We start from the raw sequence: 20,624 nt of genomic DNA on the forward strand, positions 1-20,624 counted from the left end.
ACCTTTCTAATCTCATTTTCCACTCACCATAAAGCTTTTACTTCATGTACAACAAGCCATGTTCCTCAAATTTTTGTTTTTTCACAAGTCTGTGTCTGTTGATCTATTCCCTCTAGCTAGAGTACTCTTTCCTGACTCTTCTGTCTAGTGAAGCTTATTATCATTTATAACTCAAGCTAAGCACTCCCTCTTAGTGCCTATCCCTCTTAATGCCTATCTCTCTTGTTCTCATCTAGAGCATTCCAGAACACTTTGCTATTACTCTCCATGTCATTATTTTTGACTTTTACAATTATTCACATAAGTAACTAACAAAATATTAAAGATAGAGGAAAAGACAAACATTATTCATTTGTATTATCCTGTTACTGCCTAAAACTTTGTACATCCTTTATTGCTGTATGCTACTAGGCATATAGCAAATATTTTGTAATGATTTAGTAATTTTATGAGTTTAAGTCTTTGTCAGAAAAGCTCAAAGGCGAACATGGATTTTAAAAAATGTATCAATATCACAGCAATAAATTTTATGACATTAAAAGTGAGTAAAAACTGTAACCCTCTGTACATCATCTTTATAATAACAATAAACTTTTTTAAAAATTAAAAGTAAAAATTTCAATGGATTTTTATCTGTTCCATTATGCTTATCTATAGAGATGGCTAAATTATAATAGCCTGGTTTCAAAAACTTTAATATTTTCACCAATGGAGTTAAGAGAGGAAATTTATCAGTGTAATGTGTGACAATCAATGTATTACTTTTTTGTTCCTGAAGGCTTCAGTCCCCAAAGTACAGAGTTTTCTATTCTAGGCACTGGCGGCTCATTCACGTAATCCTAGCTATTCCAGAAACTGAGATCTGAGGAGACTGGTTTGAGCCCAGCCTGGCAGACAAATCCAAGGCACGTTTTTCTCCAATTAACCAGTAAAAATCCAGAAATGAAGATGTGGCTCAAGTGGTGAAATGCCAGCTTGAGCAAAAAAGCTAAGCAAGAGTGAAAGGCTCAGAGTTCAAGACCCAATATCAGCATCCCCCCCCCAAAAAAAAGTTTTCTTTGAAGATTTTAACACAGGTGACTCAACTAATAATGTCCTATAAAATGTGCTTAGAAACTCAAAAATATAAACATAGTTTTGATATTTACCATTTAATGGAGAGAGAAATGGCAAGAATAATTCACAAAGTACATACTATGAGTGATTCAACCACTTACTTCGTTTTTCATCCAACACAGGGCCAGGAGAATCCATATTGAGGAGTGCCTCAGCAGCCTCAATCGTTTCAATAGTTTCATCCTCATTATGACAGGACGCTTCAACTGAACACATACAAAGAAAAATTAGCTACAATATATACGTTGCTCTGAAATTCATATATTACTAGCTGAAGCAAGATGCATCACTTCATACTCTAAGTTTATATGCACATAAATTATAATATGTATAATTTTTGTGAACATATGAAACAGTACTGAATCTGGCTATTAAGTAAAGTGCCTAATTTTATTTAAAAATAACTTTTGGGCTGGAAACCTGGCTCAGTGGTAGAGTACTTGCCTTACATGCATGAGGCCCTGGGTTCGATTCCTCAGCACCACATAAACAGAAAAAGCTGGAAATGGAGCAGTGGCTCAAGTGGTAGAGCACTAGCCTTGAGCTGAAGGACTGAGGGACAGTGGCCAGGCCCAAAGTTCAGGCCCCACAACCGACAAAAGTAAAAAATAAAAAAAATAATAACTTTTGCCGGGTGCCGGTGGCTCACATCTGTAATCCTAGCTACTCAGGAGGCTGAGATCTGAGAATCGCGGTTCAAAGCCAGCCCGGGCAGAAAAGACCGTGAGACTCCTATCTCCAATAAACCACTAGAAAACCGGAAGTGGCGCTGTAGCTCAAGTGGTAGAGCACTTGCCTTGAGCTGAAGAGCTGAGGGACAGCGCCCAGGCCCAGAGTTCAAGCCCCATGACCGACAAAAAAAAAAAAAAAAATAATAATAATAATAATAACTTTTATAGCCAGATGCTAGTGGCTTACACCTGTAATCCAAGCTACTCAGAAAGCTGAGCCCAGGCAGATAAATCTGAGAGGTTCTTATTTCTAATCAACCAGCAAAAGGCTGGAAGTGGGGATTTGATTCAAGTGGTATACTGCAAGCTTTGAACAAAATAGCTAACCAAGGGTTTGAGGGCTTAAGTTTAAGCACCAGTACCAGCACAAGCACAAGCATATACACACAGATACTCACACACACACACACATTCAAAACAACCACCATAAAAGACCCCAACCTTTTGCAAGGAGCTGGAGATAAGTAAAATATAGTTCATACTCTGGATGAAAACCAATTAATTTGTAATTCTTACATTTCCAGAATAAAGATGAACATTAGACTGCTATGGAAAGGGTCCTGGTTTGACAGAAATCTTGTTACTAAATGCACTTAATATCAAATAAATCATTTTGTATCTCTAGATCCTTCAAGATTGAAGTGACAGTATATAACTGAATCTAAACCTTTTATTTTACACAAGAATAAAAGGTAAATATAAGCCAGGCACCAGTGGTTCATAGCTGTAATCCCAGCTACTATAATCCCAGGCTGAGATCTGAGGATCATGGTTCAAAGCTAGCTAGGGCAGGAAAGTCCATGAGACTCTTATCTCCAAATAACCCACCCAAAAACTGTAAGTGGTGCTGTGGCTCAAGTGACAGAGCCTTGAGTACAAAAGCTCACAGACAGTATCCTAGGACTGGCATATACATACACAAAATAGTAGATATAAACATGGTATTTGTAACAGAAGATGCTCCACATAGGTGAGAGTAAAGTTTAAAATTTTCAAAAAAATTTAGCAATACAAGGCTTTACACAAACAAAACTTACCTAGAAATATATAAATGCAGTGTTTAGGGGGCTGGAAAAGTGGCTTTAATGGTAGCGTACTTGTCTCACATGCATTAGGCTCTGAATTCAAATTCCAGTTCTGCCAAAAAGTGGCTTTTTAAAAATTCTGATGGTACTATAATTTTGAACTTAAGGCCTTGAACACACTCAGCCTTGTTCACAGCTGGTACTCTACCAGTTGAACCATATTTCAAGAACTGTTTTTTGCTGGTAACTTGGAAACAGAGTCTTGAGGACTTTCCTGCCTGGGCTGGCTTCGAACTGTAATGTTCCAGATCTTAGCCTTCTGTATAGCTAGGATTATAAGCATGAGCCACCAGTACCTGACATTGTACATTTTTTATAAGTTCAAATTTATACCCTGATATAAAATAAATTAATAACTAATCATTTTGATGAGCATGGAAATCGTGACTAATTATTTTGTTGAGCAGGTTATATAGGACAGTTATAATCTACTTTAAGCCTCAAATTTCATGGTCATTAACTATTTTTATAATTAGAAATTTCATACAAAATAGAAGAGACACAGTATAATGAAAATTTATGCTCATTCCCTACTTTAAACATTATCATGTGTGAGTCACCAATGCCCAGTTCTTTTTTTTTTGGGTCCGGTCGTGGGGCTTGAACTCTGGGCTTGGGCAATGTCCCTCAGCTCTTCAGCTCAAGGCTAGCGCTCTGCCACTTGAGCCCCAGCACCACTTCCAGCTTTTTTCTTTTTGCTTATGTGGTGGAATCGAACCCAGGGCCTCAAGCATGCAAGGCAAGCACTCTACCACTGAGCCAACTTCCCAGCCCACCAATGCCCAGTTCTATAAATGTTTAATCCTTTAGTCAACTTTCCAAAGTACTTTTGGTTTTTAGGTGATTTTGCTTGTGACATTAAAATTTTAACCAATATGGGATTTGTTTTGATATTTTAGAGTATGATTAAGGTAGGTAGGAATCTAACTTCTTTTTCTCCCTACTCGCCACCAAATGGGATACGCAGTCATCCTTCCTCTCCTTTCTAATTAAAATGTCACTAGGTTATATGTAAACTTCTTGAAATAGATCCGTACCTGTATTTGGCCTTAATATTCAATTCTAATATCCAACTTTCTTTTACTAATAGCACCTCTGAAAGTTACTGTCACTTCAAAGTTTTAGTATTTGGTAGTGTTTTTGTTTGTTTTAAGCCAGTCTTGGGTCTTAAACTCAGGGGCTGGGCACTGTCCCTGAATTTCTTTCCTCAAGGCTAGTGTTCTAACACTTGGGTCACAGCTTTATTTCCAGCTTTTTGGTGCTTAATTCATGGCCTTTTCTGGCTGGGCTGGCCTCGAACTGAGATCCTCAGATCTCAGCCTCTTCAATAGCTAGGATTACATGCGTGAGCCACCAGCACCCAGCTTTGCTAAATTTTTGATGGGAGAAATGTTTACTAAAAGGGACAGCACCGAGGACCTGAGTTTAAGGCCCACAACCAACAAAAAAGGACAAATAAATTTTTACCGAATTTATACCATGTCCTGAACATTGTGCAAGACACTAAAGTAAAGCCGAGTCTAAGTAGTCACAATTCTACCAACAAAATGACAATATATCTAATTATGCCTGTTTCTGGTAAACTTTCTCTTAGTAACAATGATGCAACTATTTTCTTACAAATAAAATTTCTCAAATATTCCTGACATCATGTGGGCAAGATACCTGAGTGAAAACATACACAATACATTACAAATCATGTACCAATGTTTATATCTGATAAAAGTAACATTACCCTACCGCACACATATGGAACCTATTTTTTCCAGTGAAATATCTTCCTAGTTGTGACTGAACCTGAAGAGAAATCCTCTATTCATCCCAAGGCCTTATCATACATTAGGTCATGACCTCCTATTTTGTTTCCTATGGCAGCAGTAAGAAAAGAGCATTCTTTTTTTTTTTGGTAGGTCATGGGGCCTGAACTCTGGGCCTGGTTGCTGTCCCTCAGCTCTTCAGCTCAAGGCTAGCACTCTACCACTTGAGCCACATTGCCACTTCTGGCTTTTTCTACTTATGTGGTGCTAAGGAATCAAACCCAAGGCCACATGCATGCAAGGCAAGCACTCAGCCAGGCGCCAGTGGCTCACGCCTGTAATCCTAGCTACTCAGGAGATGAGATCTGAGGATCACGGTTCAAAGCCAGCCCAAGCAGGAAAATCTGTGAAACGCTTGTCTCCAATAAACCACCAGAAAACCAGAAGTGGCACTGTAGCTCAAGTGATAGAGCACTAGCCTTGAGCTGAAGAGCTGAGGGACAGCGCTCAGGCCCAGAGTTCAAGCCCCATGACCACCAAAAAAAAAAAAGCAAGGCAAGCACTCTACCACTGAGCCACCTTCAGCACTGAGCATTCCTATTTCTTTACATTCCTATTTCTTTTCATCTTGTTCCCAGGAATACAGAGCTAAGAATATAAAAAGTTAATTTGTCAGGGCTGGCAAGGTGGCTCAGTGATAGAGTGCTTGCATGCATGAAGCCCTGGGTTCGAATCCTCAGCACCACATAAGCAGAAAAAGCCGGAAGTGGCACTGTGGCTCAGGTGGTAGAGCATTAGCCTTGAGCTGAAGAGCTGAGGGACAGCTCCCAGACCCAGAGTTCAGGCTCCACAACTGCCAAAAAAACACAAAATAAGTTAGCTTGTCAAGGCTTGATGAATTTTGTAGTTTGCCTCCTTTTTGTATCACTCCATCTCAATATAGTTAGGGAAAAAGGGGAAAGAAAAATATGATTCAGAACAAGACAAACACTTTTCTTTTTCCCATAGAGTTCTGGCTTTTGCAGAGGCTTTCTGTACCACCAAACCTCGAACTGTGCTGTAGTAAGGTCACATGAGGACAAATGTACCTGTAAGGGTGATGTCATCATCATCATCATCTATGATTTCTTCTTCAGCAACATCCAGTGAGCTCTCAGTAATCATGTCACTAGGCTCTTCCACACAGGCTAGACCAGCATAACTATTGAGAATATCAGCGCCAGGAACATGTTCCACAATTACAGCAGGAAAAATAGCTGGATCACCAAGCTAGGAAAGGTTGGGAGAGATGCAGGGAGAGAAATAGGATTATCAACATTTTGCTTTCGCTAGAAATAAGCCAAAAGTGCTTTCCTTTTATCTCATTTGTTTTGCCTTTTTGCAGGGGTAAGGACCAAACACAGGGCCTGGCACATGTTAGGTCAACACTGTATCTGATCTATTGGGTACACATCAAACCTGTGTTATACTTTCTTTTTTTTAATTTTATTTTATTGTAAAGATGCTATACAGAGGGATTACAGTTGGAGGGAGGAGGGAAGTGGGGGGGTGAGGGAAGAGAGGGAAGGGAGGGAGAACAACAAGGGGGGGGGGGTAACTACGCTACACTTTTTATGGACTTAGTTTATACATTACCAGTTACTTGTATCTTTTTTCACATATTTATAGTTACATGAGACCAGGTTACTGTAGCTTGGAATTGAGTCTTGAATTTGTTCTGTGGCCTATGCTAGCCTAGAACTCAGGATCTTCCTGCCTCTGTCTCCTAAATAATTGGATTATTTAGGAAAATGCCCAGTTTCACTATTTTTTTTTTTTTTTTGGGGGGGGGGGTCTGGTCGTGGGCCTGAACTCTGGGCCTGGGCGCTGTCCCTCAGCTCTTCAGCTCAAGGCTAGCACTCTACCACTTGAGCCACAGCGCCACTTCCAGCTTTTTTTTCTGCTTATGTGGTGCTGAGGAATCGAACCCAGGACCTCACCCATGCAAGGCAAGCGCTCTATCACTGAGCCACCTTCCCAGCCCAGTTCCACTATTTATATACAGACAATCCTAAGTTCAGGGACTATGAATCGCTACCACATATATTTCATTATGAATCTTGGATCTGGAGTACATTTTCATTGAATAATCAATTGTTAAATAATATTGCATAGAAAACTAGTAAGATGGGCTGAGAAGGTGGCTCAGTGGTAGAGTGCTTGCCTTGCATGCATGAGGCCCTGGGTTCGATTCCTCAGCACCACATAAGCAGAAAAGCCTGAAGTGGCACTGTGGCTCAAGTGGTAGAGCACTAGCCTTGAGCTTAAGAGCTGAGGGACAGCACCAGGCCCAGAGTTCAGGCCCCATGACCAGCAAAAACAACAACAACAAAAAAAAAAAAAAACAGAAAACTAATAAAATATCATGAGTGCTTAAGTAAAAATCAACAAGCAAAATACACAATAAAAATTTCTCTGGAAGAAAAAAAATAGTTCAATAACTATTATATTGTCATGTAGCACCTAGGCCTCATTTTTTAGTATTTATTTTTATTAAGTAGATCTACAAAATGGTTTCAATTCCAGAAGTCAGGTTGTGAGTACAATGCATCTTGATCAATGTCATCCATTCCAACTTTCTCCATCTTTCCCCGCACAATCAGGCTTTATTTTTTAACATCATTTGATTCACAGGAAAAACACTTAGCTTCCACTTTCTACTAGTGGCTTCTTTGAGAATGGCTGTATTCAGGGTAAAAATTACTGTTACAAATATCTGGTTAGAAAGCCAAGGAATGCATAAATAGGAAAACCTTAAAAGTTTAACCTCATCCAGCTACTTCATTTTATAGATTAGAAAAATAATCCAGAGATTTTTTTAACATTAAAAAATCAGTAGTGACAGACTTTATCAAACTATTACATCCATTAACTTTTCACTTTGAAGTAATTTCAAACTTAGGAAAATCACAATATATCCCCAGAGAATTGTGATGCAATGTGAACCTGGATTCCTCCCCCACTGTGGTGTTTAATCACACTTACGTATCACGTTTTTTACTGATTTGTCTGAAAGTGGTAAACTGATAGTGCTTCTTTAACCCAAAGTACTGCAGTGTTCCTAAATATGCTGTCTCTAAGGGTAGCAAAATTACCAGGAATGTTAACACTGATACTTGTATTATTATCTATAGACCTTATTCAAGTTTCCTCAAATGTTTGTTTTTGTTCAGATCCTGGGGTTTGAACTCAGAGCATGGGCATTGTCTCTGAACTTTTTTTGCTCAAGGCTAGCTACTCTACCACTTAAGTCGCAAAACTACTTCCAAGTTTTGTTTTGTTTTTTTTTTTTATTGTCAAGGTGATATACAGAGGGGTTACAATTACATAAGATAATAAATACAATTCTTGTCAAACTTGTTACTCCTTCCCTGTTTTTTCTACTTTCCCTCCCCCAACAGATCATTACCAACAAGTGGTCTTGTGAATATCCCTGTTGCATTGGTTTCCCCCTTGTCCTTTGTCTCATCATTCTGTTCTTCCCCTTCCCTTCCCTAATCCAGATAACATCTGCATTAGATAAAGAATCTCAGACCTTCCTGCCCAGGGTAGCAAGGAATTACCAGCCCTCAGATCTCTGCCTCCATCCAGAGTTGCTTAAACTAAAAGCATTAAGCCACGATTTCCCAGTTTCACATCCTATTTCTTAATGATATCTTCCTGAATCTGGAACCATTTTTCCTCTTTTCATCTGGAGTGATTCTTTATAGTCTCTATCTCACCATCATAATATGTTTTTTTTTCCATTTTCTTTTCTTTCTTCTTTTTTTTTTTTTTTTAAGACAAATTCTCACTATGTAACAGGCTGGTTTCGAACTTGAGATCCTCCCTCAATTTCCTGAGTGCTGGAATTACAGGCACATACCAACACACCCAGTTAATAACAGAAATTGCTTGAAGGTGGAAATCAGTGGAAAGTGAGAGGATAATAGAGGAAGGAATGCTGTACAAGTATTTTATATGCATGTATGAAAATAATCTATTAAAATTGCTTTAAAACAGGGTAGAGTACATAAGAATGCAACAGAAGGGGTGCATTTGATCAAAGTACATTAAGTGTAGTTAGGGAAACACCACAATGAAACTCAGTTGTACAATTAAAATATGCTGATTTTAAAAGACAACAGGTCATTTGTTCGTTTGTTTGTTTGTTTGGGTCCGGTCGTGGGGCCTGAACTCTGGGCCTGGGCGCTGTCCCTCAGCTCTTCAGCTCAAGGCTAGCGCTCTACCACTTGAGCCACAGCGCCACTTCCGGCTTTTATTCTTTTTGCTTATGTGGTGCTGAGGAATCGAACCCAGGGCCTTAGGCATGCAAGGCAAGCACTCTACCACTGAGCCAACTTCCCAGCCTCAGGTCATTTGTTTTATAAAATAACCTCCCTCAATTTGGGTTTGGATATTTCCTCACAATTAGATTCAATTTGTCAAGAATACCAAAGAAGTAATGTTATATTCTTTAAAGTACATCATATGTTAAGAGACTCAAAATACTCATGTCCCATTCGTGGGGCTATTTACTTTGATCACTTGGTTAAGGTGATGTCTATCAGGTCTCTGCCCCATAAAGCTACTATTTTTCCTTTCATAAGTATTTAGCGAAAAGATCCCTTCTGCATGATAACTAAACGTTTCTCCAGAAAGCACATCTTCTTAAATACAAGGAAATGTTACTGCTCATAGATAATACTTTATTTTCCTTCAATCTGCTATACTGAAAATGTAGTTTATAGTTTCATTATACTAAGCAGTCTCAATCTTTTAAAATCAATATATTAATGTAACTGCACACTAATAGAATTATACACTGCATTACTGCGAGCATAAGAATTCAAGTATCTAAATTTAATATATTTCTTAAGTGGTAAACAGACTCCTAACTTTTGGTTGTTTTTTTGTTTTGGTTTTTTTTTGGGGGGTCCGGTCATGGGGCCTGAACTCTGGGCCTGGGCCCTGTCCCTCAGCTCTTCAGCTCAAGGTTAGCGCTCTACCACTTGAGCCACAGCGTCACTTCCGGCTTTTTTCTTTTTGCTTATGTGGTGCTGAGGAATCGAACCCAGGGCCTCATGCATGCAAGGCAAGCGCTCTACCACTGAGCCACCTTCCCACCCATCAGACTCCTAACTTTTAAGAATGCTAGGCTCTAAAATTATGGGTGATAATCCTAAAGCATATTTGGGTGGTTTTATTTCCAAATATTTTCTTCCTGTTTCAGAAAAGAGGAAGTGAGCAACATGTAACTGAACTTTGAAATTGGAAACTTAATTTTAAACAGAAACTAAGACAGTCAAAAATTTTGCTGTGAAACATAAAATTCACAAGAGGAGAGGACAAGAAAGGAGAGGGGAGGGGAGGGGAGGGGAGGAAGAAGGAGAGGGGAGGGGGGATGTGGGGGGAAGAGGTAGGAGAGAAGAAGAGAGGAAAAGGGAGAAAGGAAGAGGGAAGGAGGGAAGAGAGAGAGGGGAAGAGATGGGGAGAGGGGAGAATATAAAAGGTCCAGAGTATAGTCATTAGGATTTGCTTTTTCCTTTCTAGAGAAGTAATTATTATACGTATAACCCAAACTAACACCAACATCTACTTGTTAAAACACTGCCTTTCTCCTAGGAGCTCCACTTAAGCTCTTGTTCTTCTAACAAAAAAAGCTCAGAGATCACATGGTCTCCGTTTATACTGTTATAACCCTATGTGTTCTGGGTGGTCATCTACTAAGTGTGAGATAAAGGCATGTCAATGGAATTTACAGGCTCATCTTCACACCAAAACCAAAGAATTTTTCCATATCCAAACTTTGCTGGACAAAAACTTGTAAGAGTGCAAATATTACAGAGGATGCCTCCATATTTTTTTCTGAATCTATATAGCTTTTATAGTTCCAGTAACTACAGATAGTTATTGTTTTCTTCCTTGTTCTATTCTACTGAACTTTAATTGGACTGGAGGTGTTCCCACAAGTGAGGTCTCAGAAACACCTTGTCAAATAGCACTATAGTAGACGCCACTTCTACTCCAATGCCATTGTAGAGGCAACTACGGTTACCAGGTTCCTTTGATCTCCAGCAGATACTGTCTATACTCAAATATATTCTACTTCAGTTCAAACAAACTAATTTTTTTTCAGTTGTGGGGCTTTAGCTCTGGGCCTGGATGCTGACCCTGAGTTGTTCAGCTAAAGGGGAGTGCTCTACCACTTGAGCCACAGCGCCACTTCCGGTTTTCTGGTGGTTAATTGGAGATAAGAGTCTAATGGACTTTTCTGCAGGGGCTGGCTTTAAATCGTGATCCTCAGATCTCAGCCTCCTGAGTAGCTAGGATGACGACAGGCGTGAGCCACCGACAGCTGGCCAAACAAACTACTGAATAACTTTTAAAACCCTTATGAAGAAAAATCCCAGCTTGTAATCCAACACTCAGGAGGCAGAGGCAGAAAGACCAAGATTCAAGGTTACCCCAACAAAAGTCAATGAGACCCTATCTCAAATACAAGCTGGGCAAGGTTAGCATACACTAGTAACTTTCAGCCACTCAGAGTGCTTTGGGGGTTTGTCTATGTGGCTATATCTAGAAATCAAGTAGGTTAAACAGCTGTGTTTGCAGAAGGAGGCATGGTTTTAACATTATCTGTCCCAAGGCTTTATGCCTCTGACTCTATGAGTAAATTTTCCTGGCATTGTCAATCCTTCTCAATCCATTAGGTATATCCTAAGATCATCACCAATTTAGTCACATAGCCTTCTCCTGAGGTATTTGATGATCTCATGAAAAGCACTCGCCATACTTAGCCGATTAAAATGTGAATGTACATTTAAAGTCTATCTCTACTTTTTACAAGGCTCTATAAATCCGTTTGTAAGAAAGACTAACTTACAGGTAAGAAGTCTGAGTCTGTACACACAAAAATCTAGGCAATTCCTCTCAGGTGACCAGAAAACACTGTCAGCGTTTAAGTATTACCATAAATGGAAAGACAATACAAAGTCTAGTAATTCCAGTTGCTGGTCTGGACTCAGGATAAACTGCCTTTTAAATTGGATTGACTGGCGACTGACTAAAGGATGAATCATCACGAATTTAAACTCCATAACAATACACTGCAAAATTGCTCATAGAAAAAAAAAATTGCTCATAGAGAACTACAGCTTTTTTTTTCCCCTCCTTGGTGCTGGGGATCAAGCTCAGGCCCTCAAACATGCTAGGCAAATGTTTTACTGATGAGTTACATCTCCAATATTCCTGACCTCTTAAGATTTAGATTTAAAAGAATAAATACTAGGACTTACATTATCTATCTATATACATATATTTTTTAATTATGTATACTTAAAAAATGGTAATATTTTGTAGCTATAGATATATAAAATCTCACCACATTTTAAATAGAACCTAGACATTATATTCAGGTTTCTTTGCTAAAGACTATCTAAACTTATCTACTTGAGGTATTTTTCCCTATATGTGTCAACTAGATTTCTTTCCATGATTTATTCAAAAGAGGAGCTTCAAGAAGGCCACAGCATGCCAGTGGCTCATGCCTATCATCCTGGCTAATCAGAGGGCTGAGACACAGAGGATCACAGATCAAAAGCAGCCCAGACAGAAAAGACTCCATCACAATTAACCAGTAAAAATGCCAAACTGGAGACTTAGAAGCACAATAGCCACCCATAAGCAAGAAAGCCATGTGAGATCCTAGGGCAAGCAAGCAAGCAAAAAGAAAGAAAGAGAGAGGGGAGGAGGGAAAGAGGAAGGGAGGGAGGGAGGGAGGGAGGGAGGGAGGAAGGAAGGAAGGAAGGAAGGAAGGAAGGAAGGAAGGAAGGAAGGAAGGAAGGAAGGAAGGAAGGAAGGAAGGAAGGGGAGAGAGAGAGAGAGAGAGAGAGAGAGAGAAAGTTGTCAGATGACTGGGCATAGTTGTGTATAACTATCGTTCCAGCTACCAGGAAGGCTGAAACAGGAGGATTACTTGACCCCAGCAGTTTGAAGCCAGCCTTGAAACATCCCACCCCCAAAAGAACAATGTTAAGAAAAATGTTAAGAAGTTAGAGTTATTTATAAAATACTGTTGATGGCAAAAGATTTGGGGTGTCGGAGCAATACTGAGCTTTGAACTGAAGTCTTCGTGCTTCCTAGGCAAGAGCTCTATCGCTAAGCCATGCCCTCTAGAGTCCTATTATTTCTTTTTAAAAGATAAAAATGTCAACATAACTTCCTATGATCCCTTAACAAAAACACTGTATTCCACTCATCTGGCTACTTCTTTGTAAAATGGCTCTCCAAATAAAACTGAAAGTTCCCATTTAGATAATTAAATTAACATCTTTCACAACTTGTTTCTTTTTTTCTGAAATAATGAATAAACTCTGGGCCTCTTACATGTTAGGCAAAAAGCTCTACCACTGAACAACATTCTAGTTCTACCTTTGAGTAGTAAAACCTCACTGTGTCCTACCAGTACTAAATCAAAACATCTGAGGGCGTTATTAATAACTATTATTAAAACTCCCCAAACAGGAGCTGGGAAGGTGGCTCACACCTATAATCCTAGCTACTCAGGAGGCTGACATATGAGGATTGAAGTTCAAAGCCAGCCTAGACAAAAGTCTGAGATTTGTATCTCCAATCAATCAGCAAAGAGCCAAAAGTGGAGGTGTTGTTCAAGTGGCAAAGCCTCAGCCATAAGTGAAAAAGCCAAGCAAGAGCTTGAGGTCTTGGGATTCAAATCCTAGTACCACCACCATACCCAAAAAACATTAGGATTATAAATTCTGTCCTAGTAACAGAAATTCAAATGATCAAAAGAAAAATTATGTTATATACAAGATCTGGCAAGAGTAAGACAGGGCTGGGAAGGTGGTTCAGTGGTAGACTGCTTGCCTTGCATGCATGAGGCCCTGGGTTCGATTCCTCAGCACCACATAAGCAGAAAAAGCCGGAAGTGGAGCTGTGGCTCAAGTGGTAGAGCACTAGCCTTGAGCTGAAGAGCTGAAGGACAGCACCCAGGCCCAGAGTTCAAGTCCATGACCAAAAAATAAAAAGAAAGAAAATTTGTTAGGGCTGGGAAAGTGGTTCAGTGGTAGAGTGCTTGCCTTGCATGCATGAGGCCCTGGGTTCAATTCCTCTGCACCATGTAAACAGAAAAAGCAGGGAGTGGCGCTGTGGCTCAAGTGGTGGAGTACTAGCCTTGAGCTGAAGAGCTGAGGGACAGCGCCCAGCCCAGAGTTCAGGCTCTTGACTGACAAAAAAAAAAAAAAAAAAGAGTAACAGACAACAAATACTTGAGATTATCCTATTGTTCATATGGTATGGATTAGCATTTTAACAAGCTGCAGAATCAATGTTTTATTGGCCTTAGAAAAATGACTTAGGAATTACCTGAACTGAAACTGTTTAAATAACTCACTAAAGTTGAGAAGAACTCACCTATGAAAGTATTTTGACTGTTTTGGAACGTGGTTTAGTGGCAGAATGCTTGTCTAGCATGCATAAAACCCTGGGTTCAATTCCTCAGTACCACATAAACAGCAACAGCAAGGAGAGGCACTGTGGCTCAAGTGTAGAGTGCTAGCCTTGAGCAAAAGAAGCTCAGGGACATGTCCAAGCCCTGAGTCCAAACCTCAGGAGTGACACACACACACACACACACACACACACACACACACACGCACACACACGCACACACACACTCACATATTTGGATCTATCAGTTTTCTTTATGTGGGAATTATTTCTTGAATTTTCTGTTTTTTTCACTGTTACCTATACTTTTAATTTCAAACAAAATTATCAAATTAGATAATCTCCAAAATCTGTAAAACTATCTTACTCAATGCAGTAAGTCCAAATGTCATATAAAATCCATACCTGATTCTTTACACCAGTATCCCTTAGTAGAGAATATAATCAAATCAAGAACAGGTACTGTCAGGCCAGGTGCAGGATTACAGGTGGCTCACACCTGAAATCCTAGTTATGCAGGAGGCTGAGATCTGAAGATCTCAGTTTGAAGCCAACATAGAAGAATGGTCCAACTAACTACCAAAAAAGCTTGGTGGAACTGTGGCCCAAGTGATAAGACTGTTAGCTTTCCATGAGTCTCTTATCTCCAGATAACCACCCAAAAGCCAGAAGTGGAACTGTGGCTCAAGTGATATGAGCCCAGTAAGGCAAATTTTCTACTACAAGATACTCTTTTTAAAGACTTTAATTCAGAATTGGAACTTAGACATATATTAAACTAGGTTATTTTGAAGAATGATTACTACGGATGCCTTTTTAACACTGTCCTACAAATCTATAATATGTCGAAGTACATCTAGTTTTCCACTAGTAAATTCAGGGTAAAGTTATACTAGGAGAAATTAAGCCAGCTGGGGCTGGGAAGGTGGCTCAGTGGTAGAGTGCTTGCCTTGCACGCATAAGGCCCTGGGTTCGATTCCTCAGCACCACATAAGCCGAAAAATCTGGAAGTGGTGCTGTGGCTCAAGTTGTAGAGCACTAGCCTAGAGCTGAAGAGCTGAGGGACAATGCCCAGGCCCAGAGTTCAGGCCCCATGACTGGCAAAAAAAGAGAAATTAAGCCAGCTGAAGTGATGTATGTTTGTATTTCCAGCTACTTGAGAAGCTGAGACAAGAGAGTGCAAGGTAAAGGCTAGCCTGAACAACACAGCAAAACCTGTTACACACAATAAAAAAGACAAAGGCCAAAAAGTAAGGAACATGAAAAGAGGGTTGGTTGGGAGTGCAGCTTAGTAGGAAAGCATGTATTTAGAATGTTGACTTTGCGCAAGATCCTAGGTTCAATCCCCAGAACCAAAGGAAGGAGAATGGGGGACAAAATTTCTATCATAGGGTGATTTGTAAAAAATAAAAGTATACACATAAAAACGGTAAGTACAAAGGGGTGTATAGACTATCAGGCGGTGTTGTCTTTACGCTGTACTCAAGACTAAAGTAGAGGGGCTGGGAAGGTGGCTCAGTGGTAGAGTGCTTGCCTTGCATGCATGAAGCCCTGGGTTTGATTCCTCAGCATCACAAAAGCAGAAAAAGGCAGAAGTGGCGCTGTGGCTCAAGTGGTAGAGCGCTAGCCTTGAGCTGAAGAGCTGAGGGACAGCGCCCAAGCCCAGAGTTCAAGCCCCACGACCGACAAAAAAAAAAAGACTAAAGCAAAAAAGTATTCTTGGACAAAGAGCAACACTGAGCTTAAAAATGTAAATCCAAGCCGGGCGCTGGTGGCTCACGCCTGTAATCCTAGCTACTCAGGAGGCTGAGATCTGAGGATCACGGTTCAAAGCCAGCCCGGGCAGGAGAGACCGTGAGACTCCTATCTCCAATAAGCCACCAGAAAACCGGAAGTGGCGCTGTAGCTCAAGTGGTAGAGCGCTCGCCTTGAGCTGAAGAGCTGAGGGACAGCGCCCAGGCCCAGAGTTCAAGCCCCACGACCGACCAAAAAAAAAAAAAAATGTAAATCCAGCTGGGTACCTGTGGCTAGTAGCTAGGATTACAAGTGTAATCTGGAGGCTGAGATCTGAGGATCAAAGACTGAAGCAACCAGGGTAAGTAAGTCTGTGAGATTCTATCTCCAATAAACTACTCTGAAAAAGCCAGAAGTGATGTTGTGGCTCAAGTGGTAGAGTGCTAGCCTTGAGCAAAAGCAGCTTAGGGACAGAGCCCTGGCCCTCCCATAAAAGTAAATGCACACTTCCATTAGTCTCCTCACTATATTTTATGAGTTATACACTTGCTATAAACATCATAATATACATTAGTATTCTATTATATTCCTTAATATGAAAGGAAAATAACTAAGCTCTCTTTGGTGACTAACACAATCAAAGACTAAAAAGAAAATCACTACAGTGATGTGTAAAAAGTGTTCTCTAAGCTAGGTACATATGGTGCACATATGTAATAGCAGCCAGAAGCAGGAGGCTAAAGCAGGAGGCTAACAAATGCCAGGCCAGCTTTGCCTACACAAGGAGTCCCAGGACAGTTACATATTGAGACCTTGAGACACAGTTACATAGTGATACCTTGTCTCACAAAAACCCAAAAGAAAACTGAAGAAGTGTCCACGAGTTCTTGTCTTTAAGATGTCAATAGAGGGGCTGGGAAGGTGGCTCAGTGGTAGAACGCTTGCCATGCATGCCTGAGGCCCTGGGTTCGATTCCTCAGCACCACAAAAAGAAAAAAGCCGGAAGTGGCACCGTGGCTCAAGTGGTAGAGCGTTGGCCTTGAGCTGAAGAGCTGAGGGACAGCACCCAGGCCCGGAGTTCAGGCCCCACGACCGGACCCAAAAAAAAAAAAAGATGTCAATATAATAAACCGTAAACTAGACAGTGAAAAAGATGAATGTTCCTCCCACATTAGGTTTTGCATACAGCTTACCCCAATGAATCCCTACATGCTATGTCACACGGTTAACACTTAATTAGTCAATTGATCAGAGTTCAAATCTCAACCCTGGAGATCTGACTCCAGAGTTGTAAAGCTTCACGACTACCAGACTATACACACAAGCTCCTACAGATAAACATTAGCTATAATAAAATTTCACCTGAGTTAAAGCTAAGTTTTAAAAAGTTATATATTATCTTCTCAATAAGGTTATATTTAAAGCTACAACTTAAGTTGTTTGTTTTACTTCTGGTGCTTCTGAAGAAGCCTGGCTTTTCTATTATAACACCAACAATACAAAGATCTAAGTAAATGGTCTTTTCTATTATAACACCAACAGTACAAAGATCTCAGTAAATGGTCTTTTCTCCAGACTCTCCCAAGATAACATTTCAATTTGCTATTGTAAATCCCCGTGGAGTCATTTACAGTCTATCTTATTGCAGCTCTTTGAGGACAATCTGCCTTCTTTAATCTTTGTCCAGATGTGTGTGGTTTTTTTTTTTTTTCAGTCAGTCATGGGGCTTGAACTCTAGGCCTGGGTGCTGTCCCTGAGCTTTTTTTGCTCAAGGCTAGCACATTGAGCCACAGGGTCATTTCCAGTTTACAGGTGGTTAACTGAAAATAAGAATCTCACAGAACTTCCTGCCCCGGCTGGCTTCCAACCTCAATCCTCAGATTTCAGCCTCGTTAGTAGCTAGAATTATAGGCATGAGCCACTAGTACCTGGCCTTTTTTTTTGGTCAATCATGGAGTTTAAACTTTGGGCCTCAGCGCTGTCCCTCAGCTCTTTAACTCAAGGTAGAGCTCTACCACTTGAGCACAAAGCAACTTCTGGTTTTCTAGTGGTTTTTATTGGAGATAAGTATCATGGCTTTTCCTGCCCGGGCTGGCTTTGAACCAAGATCCTCAGATCTCAGCCTCCTGAGTAGCTAGGATTGCAGGCCCGTCTGGCCCTTTTTTTGTTCCTTAAGGCAGGATAAATTGCTATCTCACTATCCGATGAGCACCAGTGGTTCATACCTGTAATCCTAGCTACTACCTACAAGTCATCAAACCAAAGGCAGACAAACTAGATGTATACTAGTTACTTTAAAAAAAAAAAAATGCAATGCCCTGTAAGTCTTCAGATAACAAAATACTTAATGTGTTTATGTGTTAAGGCAGGAAGAGAGGAAGGAAAGTAGTTACTTGCTTAGCAGTGGTTCCTTTCCTACAGAAAGACAGATACTGTAAATGTTTTTGGTTTTTCCCATGCCAGAGGATAAATAGGTTACACAAAATCATAAAATATCACCTCATAGAATAGAAAAGTCTCCCCTAACTTCAGTTTTCCCTCATCCTGTTACATTCTCCAGTCCTGCTGATCTCTAATCTTTGGTGCTTTCTCTTTAATATCACATCAGGTGAGTTAAACAGATGAGTGCACATTTTACCAGTCATTACACTATACTGTAACAATTTTCCAAAAGAATTGTCCTAATATTAAAGAAGAGGGAGGAGAGTAGGGAAGGGGAGAAAGGAGAGGGTAGGAAAGAAGAGGAGAAAGTAAGACAAAAAGAGAAAGAAGTAAGATAAAGAATAAAGAAAAATTCCTGCCCTGTATTGTAACTGAAAAAAAAATTATTGTAAAGGTGATATCAGTGAGTCAGGTAATGAGTACATTTTCTTTTCAACAGTGTCACCCTCTCCCTCATTCTCTCCCAGTTTTTCCTCTCCTGACTTCCCTCCCCTCAAAATTGTATAGTTCCTTTCCAACAGTGTCTACTGGGTATCACTGCTGAACTGGTTCACCCTTTGTCCCATCCTTTCTGTGCTTCCCCTTCCCCTTCCCAAATCAGATAAGCTTAAATATAAAACAAAGAGTACAGAAATCAAAAACAGAAGCCGGGCACCCGTGGCTCACGCCTGTAAACCAAGCTACTCAGGAGGCTGAGATCTGAGGACCACGGTTCAAAGCCAGCCCAGGCAGGAAACTCCGTGAAACTTTTTTTTTTTTTGGGGGGGGGGTCTGGTCGTGGGGCCTGAACTCTGGGCCTGGGCGCTATCCCTTAGCTCTTCAGCTCAAGGCTAGCACTCTACCACTTGAGCCACAGTGCCACTTCCGATTTTTTTCTTTTTGCTTATGTGGTACTGAGGAATCGAACCCAGGGCCTCAGGCATGCAAGGCAAGTGCGCTACCACTGAGCCACCTTCCCAGCCCCCTCCGTGAAACTCTTTTTTTTTTTGGTCCGGTCCGGTCCGGTCATGGGCCTGAACTCTGGGCCTGGGCACTGTCCCTCAGCTCTTCAGCTCAAGGCTAGCACTCTACCACTTGAGCCATAGCGCCACTTCTGGCTTTTTTTTTTTTCTTCTGGTTATGTGGTGCTGAGGAATCGAACCCAGGGCTTCATGCATGCAAGGCAAGCACTTCTACCACCGAGCCACCTTCCCAGCCCCAAAAGGATTGGGGTTTTTTTTGTTGTTGTTTGGGTTTTTTTTTTTAACTGTATTTTTTTGTCTTTTCTTTTTTGGTACTGGGGATCGAACCCAGGACGTTGCACTTGCTAGGCAAGCGCTTTGCCACTGAGCTACATCCCATCCCCGTGAAACTCTTATCTACAATAAACCACTAGAAAACTGGAAGTGGTGCTGTAGCTCAAGCAGTAGAGGGCTCACCTTGAGCTGAAGAGTGCAGGGATAGTGCCTAAGCCCTGAGTTCAAGCCCCACCACGGACAAAAAAGAAAAAGAACATTACCTTGCTCATGTAATTGTAACCCCTCTGTATGATATTTTCACAATAAAAGAAAAGAGAAGAAAAAAAGAAAGAAAAAGAAAAATCAAAAACAGAGCAGAAGGGAATCAACAAAGCAAAAGTGAAAGAAAAAAACCTCCAAACAGTATAATAAAAAACTTCTTCCATTTTTAGAGATCATCATTTCGATAAGCATCATTTTATATGATCTTATGCACACTGATATTGAGCCCTTGCAATACTCTCCTAAGAATATCATCCTGTCTTATTGCTATTGTGTGAATGTTTACATTGCTGTTTAATTAATCCTGCCCAGGTGTAATTATTTGTCTTTTACTGTCCATTGCGTTTACCTGTAGATTTATAGGCACATTCTAATTATTGCAAATGAGGAAAACATGCAGCCTATGTTTCTTTGGGTCTGACTTACTTCAGTTAGTATAATTTTTTTTCAAGTCTTTCCATTTTCTTACAAATGGGGCAATGTCATTCTTTCTGATGGAAGCATAGAATTCTATTGTGTATTATCTGTATTGTAACTTATTCAGGACTTGTTATAAATACTTTCATGTAGCAGTGATTAGCATTATTACATTTATGAATGCTACTAGACCATTAACAATTAGTTTTTTTACTTCACTAAATCAAATAACATTATCTTTATACGTACTCACTAAAGATTGAGTGGTAACACTGTTTATATTATCCATCTGTATGTGTGATATATTTATTGTCTGTAATGAACATATAGCAAAAATATATGAAAGATGTAAAA

At 40.2% G+C, this 20,624-nt stretch overlaps 1 protein-coding gene across 3 annotated transcripts in view; it reads right to left on the reverse strand.

The window, feature by feature from the left end:
- Positions 1-20,624, reverse strand: part of Elf1 (E74 like ETS transcription factor 1) — a 94,756-nt gene that overhangs the window by 10,792 nt on the left and 63,340 nt on the right. For all 3 annotated transcript variants that reach the window (XM_042685742.1, XM_042685741.1, XM_042685743.1), the window contains exons 3-4: positions 5,778-5,958; positions 1,218-1,322 (exon numbers count right to left, since the gene is read on the reverse strand). In XM_042685742.1, coding sequence (XP_042541676.1) covers positions 1,218-1,322; positions 5,778-5,958 — 286 coding nt within the window. The remainder of the gene's footprint in view (positions 1-1,217; positions 1,323-5,777; positions 5,959-20,624) is intronic.

This window comes from Dipodomys spectabilis, unplaced genomic scaffold, assembly GCF_019054845.1.
Source record: "Dipodomys spectabilis isolate Male_0828 unplaced genomic scaffold, ASM1905484v1 ptg000095l, whole genome shotgun sequence".
Lineage (NCBI taxonomy): Eukaryota > Metazoa > Chordata > Mammalia > Rodentia > Heteromyidae > Dipodomys > Dipodomys spectabilis.